This window comes from Pelobates fuscus, chromosome 3 (genome assembly GCF_036172605.1).
Source record: "Pelobates fuscus isolate aPelFus1 chromosome 3, aPelFus1.pri, whole genome shotgun sequence".
NCBI lineage: Eukaryota > Metazoa > Chordata > Amphibia > Anura > Pelobatidae > Pelobates > Pelobates fuscus.
This window is the reverse complement of record NC_086319.1, coordinates 216,610,301-216,624,792: the sequence shown is the minus strand read 5'-3', so window position 1 is coordinate 216,624,792 and position 14,492 is coordinate 216,610,301. Positions and strand designations below refer to the sequence as shown.

The 14,492-nt window shown below is 47.1% G+C and overlaps 1 protein-coding gene across 1 annotated transcript in view; it reads right to left on the bottom strand.

The window, feature by feature from the left end:
- REDIC1 (regulator of DNA class I crossover intermediates 1) overlaps positions 1-11,814 on the bottom strand; it is a 96,470-nt gene extending 84,656 nt beyond the window's left edge. Inside the window, exon 1 of the mRNA XM_063448080.1 lies at positions 11,786-11,814. Coding sequence (XP_063304150.1) covers positions 11,786-11,808 — 23 coding nt within the window. The 5' untranslated portion in view covers positions 11,809-11,814. The remainder of the gene's footprint in view (positions 1-11,785) is intronic.
- Positions 11,815-14,492: the final 2,678 nt, after the last annotated feature.

Here is a 14,492-nt window from a genome sequence, read left to right as displayed (position 1 = left end):
CTCACGCTATCTAGCAAGATATACACGCTACTACAACAATCTTTAACACATTTACAATTCCCAACTAATCTATTGGCCAGTACCTCGATGGACTACCTAAAACAATTTACATCCGTTTTGGTTAGCCACGCTGCCCAAGCACCACATATAGCGAACTAGAGGGCGGAATTTACAACAGCACCCTCTTAGTCTATATACTCTATCAAAAGTCTAGTGGGTTCCAAATTTACACGCCTTCCCACTTAGCCAAGATAGGTTGAGATCTAGCGGACCGAATTTACACAGACGCCGCTTAGTCTCCCGGTCCCTCCGACCTAGCGAACGTAATATACACCCTAGAACGCTAGTCTAGACAAGACACCGGTGTCCGGCTTGGGCTATTTACACAGAACCCAGCCTGACTCCAAACCAAAATTAAACGGGCTGACTACAGGGCGTTTAATTACGAGCGGTGCGCCTTCGCTCCTTCCCTCCACTGGAGGGGGCAGATTCCATACACAAATAACCCATTATGGGCCTACCGCACAATCGGTATCCAATACCCCTAGTGGGTCCACCGTCTAAAACAGTGGTCGTCTTACCTCCTCGTTCCTGAACCTGGGTTCACACTCATCGACGGGGGCACCCCAGCACTTACTACGTAGAGGCCGATGATCTCCTGGACAACAGACCAGTGGCGCCGAGACGAAAGGAGGTCCACGCAGAAGTTCAGTGGTGCAGCCGTAGGGAGCGTGGGCAAAGATAGACCTTCTCACGCCTCTGCTTCTCAGCTACCGTTGAACGATGAGCTTCCCGGCCAATTGCACCAAATGATACCGGAGAAACTGACGGAAGCCAAGCACAGAGAAGTGGACACAGGTTTCTTCAGGAAGGAAGAGATTCTTTATTTGATTCACCGACCGGGGCTCAGAGGGACTAATGTCACCAAAAAACAGCAAAGTCTGAGCCCAGAACTGACTGTGTAAATGCATGATATAGACATATAGCTCCTCCTATAGTTAACTCTACCCACATATACTCTTTACCCAATCAGCTGAACAAAGCCTAACTTCCCTTACCTGTTAGACCACATGGCTCACCCAGAACAATGGAGGAGGGGAAGTGTTTTCAGTTCCTGCATTCCTGCACTTGCTCAGTACACTGTTGATTGTATCTTAGCTACGTGTAACTGACTAACTGATACACCAACATACACATATGCCACGTGGAAATCTCGGCCTACTAAATTTAATTTCTACCGAGCTTCCACCACAGTAGCATTAGACGGAGTCTACAACCCACACAAGTGTCTCAGGTAGTGCAGCTCATCCAGGATGGCACATCAATGCGAGCTATGGCAAGAAGGTTTGCTGTGTCTGTCAGCGTAGTGTCCAGAGCATGGAGGCGCTACCAGGAGACAGGCCAGTACATCAGGCGACGTGGAGGAGGCCGTAGGAGGGCAACAACCCAGCAGCAGGACCACTACCTCCGCCTTTGTGCAAGGAGGAACAGGAGGAGCAGTGCCAGAGCCCTGCAAAATGACCTCCAGCAGGCCGGAAATGTGCGTGTCTGCTCAAAAGTTCAGAAACAGACTCTATGAGGGCCCGACATCCACAGGTGGGGGTTGTGCTTACAGCCCAACACCGTGCAGGACGTTTAGCATTTTCCAGAGAACACCAAGATTGGCAAATTCGCCACTGGTGCCCTGTGCTCTTCACAGATGAAAGCAGGTTCACACTGAGCACATGTGACAGACGTAACGGAGTCTGGAGAACGTTCTGCTGCCTGCAACATCCTCCAGCATGACCGGTTTGGTAGTGGGTCAGTAATGGTGTGGGGTGGCATTTCTTTGGGGGGCCGCACAGCCCTCCTTGTGCTCACCAGAGGTAGCCTGACTGCCATTAGGTACTGAGATGAGATCCTCAGACCCCTTGTGAGACCATATACTGGTGCGGTTGGCCCTGGGTTCCTCCTAATGCAAGACAATGCTAAACCTCATGTGGCTGGAGTGTGTCAGCAGTTCCTGCAAGACGAAGGCATTGATGCTATGGACTGGCCCGCCCATTCACCAGACCTGAATCCTATTAAGCACATCTGGGACATCATGTCTCGCTCCATCGACCAACGTCACATTGCACCACAGACTGTCCAGGAGTTGGCAGATGCTTTAGTCCAGGTCTGGGAGGAGATCCCTCAGGAGAGAATCCGCCACCTCATCAGGAGCATGCACAGGCATTGTAGGGAGGTCATACAGGCACGTGGAGGCCACACACACTACTGAGCCTCATTTTGACTTGTTTTAAGGACATTACATCAAAGTTGGATCAGCCTGTAGTGTCACGATCCCGGGGAACCCAACACGCTAACACACACACAGACACACACACAGAAAGTGTGCTGTACCGGTCCTTAGAGTGGCCGGGCTAAGCACACAAAGAATAGTCAGGAGACAAGCCGAGTAAGGGGAACCAGAAAACAGAATAACGAGAAACAAGCCGAGGTCAAAGGGTAGGAGAAAGTCACAAAGTCAGTATAACAAGCCAGAGGGTACGTAACCAGAAAGCACACGTTCACAATCGATACTATAAAGCAAAGACCACAACAGGGCACAGATAGACAGGAAAGGTAAGTATTTAAATCCTAGCCTGAATCCTGATTGGCTAACCACCAATCAGTATTAACAAACACACGTGGGGGATATCTATACCCCCCACTGTGTTTGTTGCACTGTAGCTTTAACGCCGGGTCACGTGAGTGACCCCGGCGCTTAGATAATAGTGCCGGCTCCCAGCGTGCAGCGTTAGACATGCTGCCGCTGGGAGGAGGAGAGGAGGACGCGAGCGGCGTGTCAGGAGGAGAGGACGCCGCTCGCTTAACGGTAAGGGGAGAGGGGACCGCGGGCGGCGACGGACCGAGGGTGAGTGCTGCGAGAGGATTGCAGCCTCCCCTCACCGCTGCCCGCGGAGCCCTGACATGTAGTGTGTTTTTCCACTTTAATTTTGAGCGTGACTCCAAATCTAGACCTCCATGGGTTGAAAAATTTGATTTCCATTTTTTTATTTTTATGTGATTTTTGTTGTCAGCACATTCAACTATGTAAAGCACAAAGTATTTCAGAAGAATATTTAATTCATTCAGATCTAGGATGTTATTTTTGTGTTCCCTTTATTTTGTGTGTGTGTGTATTAGAGGGACGGACCAGCACTCACGGAATTCTGAAGTTAAAAGTTGTAGACTTTATTGAAGATTCATTTAAAATAGTTCCGACTTTTTTAGTTTATTAACTTTATTTCTTTTATTTTAACTTTATTTACTTTTTTTTTTTTTTTTACCAGGAGGGTGAGTGCCTGTCAGGTTAGGCAGCACTATGGATGCCTATTGCGGCCATGTGACCACTCTTTCAGAGCGATCACATTGCCCAGGGGGTCCTATTTAGCCGAGGGGGGGCTGTCACACAGTCTCCCTAGACGGAGCGGAAGACCGTTTGCTGGCGGGATGTTGGAAGGGGCTACTATACAGCACTGAAGAGGAGACTTTGCGGCTAAACCGTCCGTGAAAGAATTAATCATTAAGGTAAACCAGTACCAGGGACATTCTGGCAACAGAACTTAACTTTAATGAAGTTATTATGGTGCCTGGAGGGTCTGTTTAATGCTACCTGCCTGCAAAAAAGCACTCTGTATTAAGCTTTCTATTAAACCTTGCAACAAATTGCTGGAACACTAGGTACGTAGTTATAAACTTCCTGCACCCACTGATATTGCTGCCCACATAGGGAAGGGAGGCATGGTGCCTGCTTACATGTTCAATCTTTCTTTCTGGGCTAAACCTATTTTTAATACTTAGACTGCTCTAAGTCTACCTCGATTGTTAAGAAATTATCTAGTATTACCGCTCACGTAACCTGCAGATGGACAGAGTCTATGGGTTAACACAAAAACATTACAAACTGCATAACACCCCCTTTCGTGTAAACAATAACTGTACAGTTTGGCACACATTTTGGTGCTACAGCGCACCCTGTAACAGTGTTTGTGAAATTCCGCTGTAGCACTGAAACACTGTAAATCATAAACCGCTCCTGTAACTACCTGGCTTGGTTAGCTCAGTGGAGCAAAACTCAAGCAGCAGCAAGTTGTTGTTTAGATATACTACCCATGGAAAAATGTAAGCTTGATTTACTCTAACTTACAACTTATTACTTAAGACCGGATCTTATATAAATGTTTCCCCTGAAACGCACTAGGGCTTATTTTCGGGGGATTGCTTATTTCTGGGGAAAAACGGTAGCAAGCATGTGCTAGAATTAGATTAGCTTACAGCAAGCATGTCAAATTCGCGGCCTATGGGCCGCATGCAGCCTACAAGGGACATCTTTGCAGCCCAGCAAACCACAAGTACATGCTTGGTGTTATAGCAGAGTAGGCACCTGCTTTCCCCACATTGCAGGTGACTACTCTGCTAAAACTTACCTGGCCAGGGAGTAGGGCCAGCGAGGAAGCTCAGTGTTCCTGCTCCCTCACGCGGGCCGTCTGTAGTGAAGCCAGTTGCTAGAATATGACGTCATATTCCGGCACCCAGCATCACTAAACCGTGCGAGGGAGCAGATAGAAGGACCCCAGGGAGATGCTCCAAAAGGTAGGGAGCCGTTAAGTAAAAAATGAGTGTGTGTGTGTGTGTGTGTGTGTGGGGGGGGGTCAGTGTTGCATTGGTTGTGACTGGACAGTGGAGTACCTCAAGGTGCATGGAGGCACGCAACGCCATGTCACATTCCGACGGGACATCAACGTGCTCCACCTTCACAGGGTTTCAAGAAGTAGCGGGAGGATCAGATTTTACACAGGGTGCGGCCGGCACCATTTGGGGTATACCAGAGGCCGGACTCTGGAGTCGCATACTGGCAGCAGCAATGTGAGTGGAGTCTGCTTGTTGGCTAGAGGGGGGGGGGGGGGGGTGCTGGGATTTAGTATATGGGGGGGAGGACTGGGATTTAGTATATGGGGGGGAGGACTGGGATTTAGTATATGGGGGGGAGGACTGGGATTTAGTATATGGGGGGGGAGGACTGGGATTTAGTATATGGGGGGAGGACTGGGATTTAGTATATGGGGGGAGGACTGGGATTTAGTATATGGGGGGGGAGGACTGGGATTTAGTATATGGGGGGGAGGACTGGGATTTAGTATATGGGGGGGAGGACTGGGATTTAGTATATGGGGGGGAGGACTGGGATTTAGTATATGGGGGGGAGGACTGGGATTTAGTATATGGGGGGAGGACTGGGATTTAGTATATGGGGGGGAGGACTGGGATTTAGTATATGGGGGGGAGGACTGGGATTTAGTATATGGGGGGGAGGACTGGAATTTAGTATATGGGGGGAGGACTGGGATTTAGTATATGGGGGGAGGACTGGGATTTAGTATATGGGGGGAGGACTGGGATTTAGTATATGGGGGAGGACTGGAATTTAGTATATGGGGGGAGGACTGGGATTTAGTATATGGGGGGAGGACTGGGATTTACTATGGGGGAGGACTGGGATTTACTATGGGGGTGAGACTGGGATTTACTATGGGGGTGGGACTGGGATTTACTATGGGGGTGGGACTGGGATTTACTATGGGGGTGGGACTGGGATTTACTATGGGGGTGGGACTGGGATTTACTATGGGGGTGGGACTGGGATTTACTATGGGGGTGGGACTGGGATTTACTATGGGGGTGGGACTGGGATTTACTATGGGGGTGGGACTGGGATTTACTATGGGGGTGGGACTGGGATTTACTATGGGGTGGGACTGGGATTTAGTATAGGGGGTGCTGTGGTTTAGTAGAGGGGGATGCTGTTTTTTTTTTTTTTATATACTGTAATTTTCAAAATAAACCTAAAGTTTCTATGAAAATTTTTTTATATATATATATATATATATATATATATATATATATATATATACTTAAACCTTGTTTATGTGGCCCGTGCCTAGACTTTGAGTTTGACATGCTTGGCTTACAAGATCATTACAATGTAAAGGGAAAATTCACCAAACAAACTTGCAACTAGGGTTTATTTTCAGGGTAGGGCTTATATTAGCAAGCTGGTCCACACTATAATCTTTTGCATCTAATTTATTTTTACAATGAGAAAGACATACGTTTTCAGCCTAGTTTAGGGACGAATACACAATTTTTAGTGTCATTATCGTATCTGAAAATGTAAACTGTAGTAATGCTGAGATCACAGACTTACTATTTTAAAGGAACACTGTAGTGTTAGGAATACAAGCATGTATTTCTCACACTGTAGTTTGGAAACTTCCATTTTGGTGGTTCGGCCACCCTTGGCTCTAGTTAAAACTTATCTTTTTCCAGAGCCGCTCGGGTCCGATTGTGGCTCGCTCCTTCTCCTTGCAGTGGCGGATCCGAGATAGAAGTACAGCACGATGACAGGGCTTTCCATGGCCCTGCTTTGCTACTGCTGCACTTCAATCTACAGCCTTTGTACATTGGCAGCACCAGGCTCCGCCCACTCGTGACAGGCTCCACCCCTGTTTAGGCCCCGCCCCCGCCCAGATACTTACCTCAGCGGCTGCTGGAAAGAACTGTCTGCACAGCAGCACATCTCCCACCGGACAAACAGGGAACAGGATTCCCCCCCACCCCCCACCCCCGACCCAAGGTAAGCCTCAGGGAGGGGGGAATACAGTATTGTTTTTTCTTCAGCCCCCCTATGTGCAGCCCCTATGCCCTAATACACCCACTTACCATCCACTAGAGCCCCATAACACCCCCTTCTAAAGTCCCTTACTACACCCCTAATACCCTCCTTACTCCTTACTACACCTCTAACCCCCCCTAAAGCCATTAACATCCCCTTCTAGGGGGGCGGAGCCAACAGCCGAACAGAGCGGTCGCAACTCTAGCGAGCTCCGTGGCTACCAAACTTAAAAACGGGAAAAACTGCACATATCAACCCCCTAAAAACGTCAGAAACAAGCTTATTACCCCAACAACTTAGACGGCATGGGAAAGAAGACAAAAAACCTAAAATCGGACGGGACACATCCAGGTGCTAGTATCGGAGACCTGTGGCGGAGAGCACAAGGTGCCCAAGAGTCTCGCATGGCGGACTACTCAGACTATATGGACGGCCTCACTAACTCTGATGGCCCATTTTCAGACCAAGAAGAGGTGACCCTACCCACTTCACGACCACCGACGCACCCCAAGACACAGTCGGATACGTCACCGGTCACAAAGGCGGAGATGAGGGAGCTGTTGGCAGAGCTCCGACGGGGCATTCAGGCCGACATGGCAGACATGAAGAAAAACATCCAGGGTCTGTCGGATCGAGTGGCTATCGTCGAGCGAGACTCCAGGAGCCACACGCAGCAATTTACAGGGCTACAGAAGACTGTAGACACTCTACAGCAGCAGTACCTGAAAGTGGAACACAAAATGGCGGCGATGGAGGACACGCGGAGGGCCCAAAACCTCAAGGAATCCGGGGAATTGCAGATTCTGTCTCGGACGCCGAGGTCCCCCACCTCATCAGACGTCTGGTAAGCACGATTCTCCCCGCGAAACAAGCCAAGGGCATAGGCATTGACAATGTATTTCGTATAACCAAACCCACGACTGCCCCAACGACGGCATCCAGGGACATTATAGTTACATTTCAAAGACGCCACGACAAGATGGCAATAACGGCAGCCCTCAGGGGACACACGCCATATTCCTTTGAGGACATGTCCCTCTCGTTCTACACGGACCTATCTAGGGGTACAATGCAATGGCGCGCTACCCTCAAGCCACTCGCCACCTTACTCCGCGCACACAGCATAACTTACCAGTGGCGCCCACCCCACATGCTACAGGTGTTCCATGGGAATGATACCTACCTGATTGCCGACCTACGAGAAGCACAACGACACCTAGCGACATGGGGCCTCCCTCAAGACTCCCTACCGCAGCCTACCAAACCCGCCGCCACTCATACATGGAATCCGGCCACCTCCGAAACATTTGTCCCGAGGAGACTCCCCCAACCAGCGACAACGCTGAGCTAAAATCGACACCATGAGGGGACTCACAGATCCTCACCCGACATTCAACACGGCTCTTTGGACTGTGTGGTCTCTTATGTACGCTGCACTTAGCAGAGACTACCTCCCGAGACGCACCAGAACTTCGGATGTTCGACAGCACTGGCCTGTTCCCAAGCTACTCACCTGGACGCAGAACAAGCTGCCTGAAGTTCGAGTTGGGACACGAATGACCACACGCCCAGAGTCACAAACTTTTCCTTGTGTTCGTTATGTTATTATTGTTTGCCTGTTTTACACCTCCATTCAGGTCCTGCCCGACATAGAGCTACCTGTGTATAATACTTGAGTGCGAATTTTGTCCGACCACCTTTCAACCTGTTTGACGCCAACTAGGTTTCCTGACTAGAACAGGGCATTTTTCTGCAGGCCCATTAACTCAGTGGAATCTGTAGCATATATTGCTAGGCTTTTACCTGCATCCCCCTCCCAGCTAAATATTCATCTGTTCTATGCCCTTGACTGGACTTGTAGGGTGTGTTAAATATCTAGAGCTGGACGCCAGGCTCTGAGGGACTGAAACTACCTACGCCAGTGACCTGTTTCCACCTTTTCAGCGAATTTAGTAAGCCCAGACTTATCTATGTTTCGTAAAACCTCATGCGGCAGTACATATAGCTGCATTGCCCACTTTGTTGTGTTTAAATGTATTTTGTGGTTTAGCAAGAAGGACTGTTGTATATCAAAGGTTTTCTTGGGGACTGTTTTTGACTCCATTATTAGCACGCAGAGAGCTCAGCGTCCTAGAATACACTGAATCCCTCATCAGACAGCGATACATTCCTGTATTGTATTTTCGCTATGATCGACCGCTTTAGACTCCATTGTTAGGTACTCGCTGACCACTGTTGGAGATTTGTTTAATAATTCATGGTATCGTCACGTGCAAGAAGCATAGTACCCGGAGGTAACATGTCTTCCCTAGATATACTCGATGTTCAAGCAACCTAGCCACGAGCATAACTCCCCAAAATGCGCCTCTGCATGGGTTTTGTAAGTACCTCCCCTCCACCATCATATTTAAATCCCTAGCACTGTCCATAGCCGAGTTAAGAAGCGTTACGCCAGTACTCAATGTAACCCATATGCACTAAAAAGCAGAACAGGGGTCAACACGTTCCCGTTGTTCCTTTAGGTAAAGCGATATCTGGATATAAACCTAGGCAGCTCTATCCCATGCCTACCTAGCGTAACCCGCCTCAGAATAATTGCTCAGAAGAATTGCTCAATAGGCTTTGTTGGCATAGTATCACTAGACGACAGCATTTCCAATATTTTTTCTATCTGGAATTACTCTTTTGAGAATTCAAGTCATTTATGTTTATGTAGTTAATCTTGTGCCTCTCCTAACAAGCCGAACAGGTTAATCCATCTGTTAAACGACAATAATATATAAAAATTGTGCAGAATCCTCCAAAAGCCTCACTATTGTAACACTACGATATGTTGTGTACTCATTCGTGCTGTTGTGGCATTGTGAACAAGATGTGTTTTTTATTCTATGCACTAATAAAATAAAGAATTTACAAAAAAAAATCCCCTTCTAATGCTCCTTACTACACCCCTAAACCCCCCTACAACCCTTAACATCCCATTTTAATGCTGCCTTACTCCTTATTACACCCCTAAACCCCCCACTGCAGCCCCTAACATCCCCTTCTAATGCCCCTTACTACACCCCTAACCTCCCACTACAGCCCCTAGCACCCCTTCTAATACCCCTACTCCTTACTACACCCTAACCCCCACTACAGCTCCTAACACCCCTTTTAATGCCCCTTACTCCTTACTACACCCCTAACACCCCCTTCTAATGCCCCTTACTCCTTACTACACCTCTAACCCCCCTACAGCCCCTAACATCCCCTTATTACACCCCTAAACCCCCCTACAACCCCTAACATCCCCTTACTCCTTACTACACCCCTAACCACCCACTACAGCCCCTAACACCCCCTTCTAATGCCCCTTACTCCTTACTACACCCCTAACCTCCCACTACAGCCCCTAGCACCCCTTCTAATGCCCCTACTCCTTACTACACCCTAACCCCCACTACAGCCCCTAATACCCCTACTAAATCCCCTTACTCCTTACTACACCCATAACCTCACTTACTAAAGCCCCTTACTACATCCCTAAATCCTGATTACAGCCCCTAACCCCCTACTAAAGCCCCTTACTCTTTACTACAGCCCCTAACCTCCTTTACTAATGTCCCTTACTCCTGCCCCTAACCCCCTTAGTACAGCCACTAACACCCCCAACTAAAGCCCTTTACTTCAGCCCCTAACACCCCTATTAAAGCTCCTTCCATTTTACTGCAGCCCCCAATTGCAGCCCCTAACCCTCCAATTGCCGTCCCTATGCCCTACAGCCCTACACCCTCTACTACAGCCCTTTTAACCAAACAGCAGCCCCTATTCCCCACTGCAGCCTCTATCCCTACTACAGCCCCTTATCCCCACTGCTGCTTTTACCCCCTATGGCAGCCCCTACCCCCATTACAGTCCATACTCTCCAAATGTAGCATCTGTCCCCCACTATAGTCCCAACCCTCCAAATGTAGCTCCTATCCCCACTTCAATCCCTAATGCAGTTCCTACTCCCCCACTACAGTCCCTTTCCCCCACTAAATCCCCTAACACCCATACTATAGTCCCTAACCCTTCTACCACAGTCCCTTACTCCTCACTGCAGCCCCTATCCCACACTACAGTCCCTACTCCCTATATGCAGCCCATATCCCCCACCCTACAGCCCCATTCATCCCAACTTCAGCCCATACCCCCACACTACCGCCCCATTCATCCTAACTTCAGCCCATATCACCCCCATTACAGCCCCTATTCCCTTACTATAGTCGCTACCTCCAATTGCAGCCCCTATCCCCAATTGCATCCATTCCCCCACTACAGCCCCTATTACATTTCCTAACCCCCATTTACAGTCCCTAACCCTCCCACTACAGTCCTTACCCCCCACTACAGCCGCTATCCCCCCACTATAGCCCCTGTCCCCCAATAGAGCTCCTAGCCCCTAATTCCTCAATTACAGCCGCTGTTTCCCCATAACAGCCCCTATCACCCCATTACCAGTGCACCTTCAGAGATTAGGCTCTGGATCCGCCCCTGTCTCCTTGCCTGAGATCCTCAAAACTCCCGATCTCAGCCAATCCTATGCTTTTGAAAAGGCTATCGCGCATGCATGGCAAAAAGCCGAGCTACGCCAATCAGTATCTTCTCATAGAGATGAATTGAATCAATGAATCTCTATGAGGAAAGTTCAGTGTCTGCATGCAGAGGGAGGAGACACTGAACGTCACCCAGGAAGCACCTCCAGTGGCCATCTGAGTGACTGCCACTAGAGATGTTCCTAGGCAATAAATGTAATCACTGATTTTTCTCTGAAAAGGCAGTGTTTACATTAAAAAGACCTGTAGGGACCGACTACAAGCACCAGTACAACTACAATGAGTTTTGGTGAATATGGTATCCCTTTAAATCAATTGTCATACAAAACAAGTCAACATAGTTAAATCCATTATCATACCAAAACACATAGTTGAATGCCATCGGATAATGAACAGGGTAAGCGCATATATCACCACACTCAAACAGCAGCACAAGAACTGTCCTTAAAAATACACACACGGGTACAAAGGGTTAACTCATAATGAATGTGAGACCAGGCCGCCTCACCTGTGTCCGCCCACCCAGTTCATACTGGCGCCAACTGACCGAAGAATAACGGCTTCGTCACGCGGACACACTTTGCCCGCCAGTCTAAGCAGGTGACAGGGTGGAGGACTCGCGCCCAGAGCTGCCAGGTGAAGCAGTTTACTGAGATCTGCCGTTGGTGTGTCTCACTTATTCCCGGAGCAGACCGCGTAAAGCATACAGGTCTGAGAGAACGAAGCAGCGTGTGCCCAGCTCACATAGTTCGTGTCAATAAATTGAGGATCCGTTCAATTACACCGGCAATTCCGCCCTGTGCTAATCTAGTTCGCAGTGCAGGATTGAGATTGCCCAGGGCCCTTGGCAAGATGCCAGATCGGGTCCATCTCCTACTGCCCTGGGCTTTGTTCTGTTAGTTGTAGTGGCTCAATCTCTAGTGAGATAGCTGAGTGTTGTAGGTGTGGTGCTCTAGTGTTCTATGTTCGAAAGCTTAGTGCTAATATATGTGTGTGGGGTGGGGGGGACACCGATCCAGCATTGCATAATACACAGGCAATCCCGGTGTGCAGCAGAGACCACACGAAGTCCATAATATTGCAGGTGTGTGTGTGTGTGTGTATATATATATATATATATATATATATATATATATATATATATATATATATAATTAGAAGATTAAATTGCAGTTATAACCTAAGAGAGGTTATAACTGCAATTTAGAAACCACCAAAAGCAATATTGAAACTTAAATACAACATCTAAAATGTAACCTTAGCATCCATAAATGTTGAATATAACAAGGACATTGATTTGAACAAGTAATGTGTAAACCATATCTATTTGTAATTTTCTACTTCTATATTAAGTATATTATCTGTTCAAGTAGAGATTGTAGCCGTATTAGTCCAGTGATGTAGATGTAAAAAAAACAGATAAGATTTGTATCTTGCAATACCTTTTTTATTGGACTAACAGAATTTTTTTAATGATAAAGTTTATTATCTATTAGTTTAGGATCTGATCTAAAGTGGATCTAATTTAATAATAAAATCTAAAAAAAAGTTTAGAAAATGTTTTAATTTTCGTAGATTTTTTTTTTAAATAAAACAAAAATAAAATAAAAAAAATAATTTAAAATAGTCAAATGTTACTACAGCTATCACCTTTACCTCCTTCAGTACTATTTGAAACAACAACAGGCCTAGCAGGTAAAAGCCCTAGCTCGGAGCCAGAGTTGAGAAGTCGGGCGGAGGAGGTTACACAATCCATGCAGTTGCAGGATTCAACATAGTATACCTGCCAGGACGATGTCTAGAAGATTTTGGGATTCCTTGCTGGGGCTCCCCTTGATTAGGGCCTGTGCGTTCAAACGAGCAACCTCCTAAAGAATACTTGTTCTAGGCTATTTTCAGTGCTATTATTTTTATTTCCCTTCCCATTTTAATAATATTAGAGCGGTTCCTAGCTTAAAATGTTCTACTCCAAAGTCTTTCATCGACTTGTTTTATTGGTACAACTTTGTATATTTAGCTTATAGCATTCTTTCTGTTTATTGTTTAAAAAAAATATCTGTGTGAATTCCTATGGCGTCGGCCAGCTTTCATTGTGTCACTCCACAGCAAAAATAAAGATTTACCAAAAAAAATAAATTTTTTTTTACTAAGGAGTAAATAGGGCTGTGATTATAAAAAGTAGCACAGCTCAAAATACGCATTAAGACCAAAAAAGTTAAGGTATTTAAATAATCCACTTCATCTCAGTTTTACCTCATTTTTAAATAATGTCTTCAGTTGAAATCTATTTTCTGTATAGCAAACTATTTAAAAAATTGGGGATCACTATTATGCTTTTGTTAAAAATGCAACAAAATAGGCGGGGCATGGCTAACCGCCGAGCAAGACTGACGTTTGAATCTGTGCTCTGGCATCTAGGCTCTGCATAATGAGAAATCTAGAGCTTCGCACACTACATTTGCTCAAACAAAAGAAGATGTTGCAAGGCAAAAGTAAAAGGACCACGTCCAAAGCCGAAAGGCTAGATGTTTTTGGCCAGTAAACTGCTCCTGCGCCCCTGGCCGCGCAGGCCGCAATACAAGATGGCGGTCACATGTCAGAAGATAGCAACCCGGCCTCTGATGCAGAATACCCGGGTACCAACAGGTACCTAACCACCATGTACCTGCAAGAAGCCCTAGACTCCCTCTCAACTAAACTGATAATCTCCTGGTCAGTTCATGTAGACATACTATGTAAAGATATCCAGGAATTGAGAGCCACAACTAAAGCAAAATGGCAGAATTTGCTTCAGCCCATAATGACCTCGCAGACCGGGCCCAAATGCTGAAACAACAAGTTACCACTATGAAATAAAAAATTATGGACGCGGAAGACCGCTCCTGCCGAAATAACTTAAGGATGCGGGGAGTTCCAGAGTCGGTGGCGATGGCGGACTTGCCAGCATACATCTATGGCTTACTCAAGGTGTTCGCGCCAGACGTGCCCTCTAACATGCTCCTGTTGGACCATGTGCACCGAGTCCTAAAACCAACAGTCTTAGCCGCAACAGTGCTGAGGGACGTCCTTATGCGGACACACTGCTATCATATCAAGGACCTGATCCTGAAGCACAGCCACTCCACAAAAGAAATGCCGAAAGAAAATGCCAGTGAAGATTATTACTGATCTATAAGCAGCTACTTTGAGACAACGACGCTTGTTCTAGCAGATCA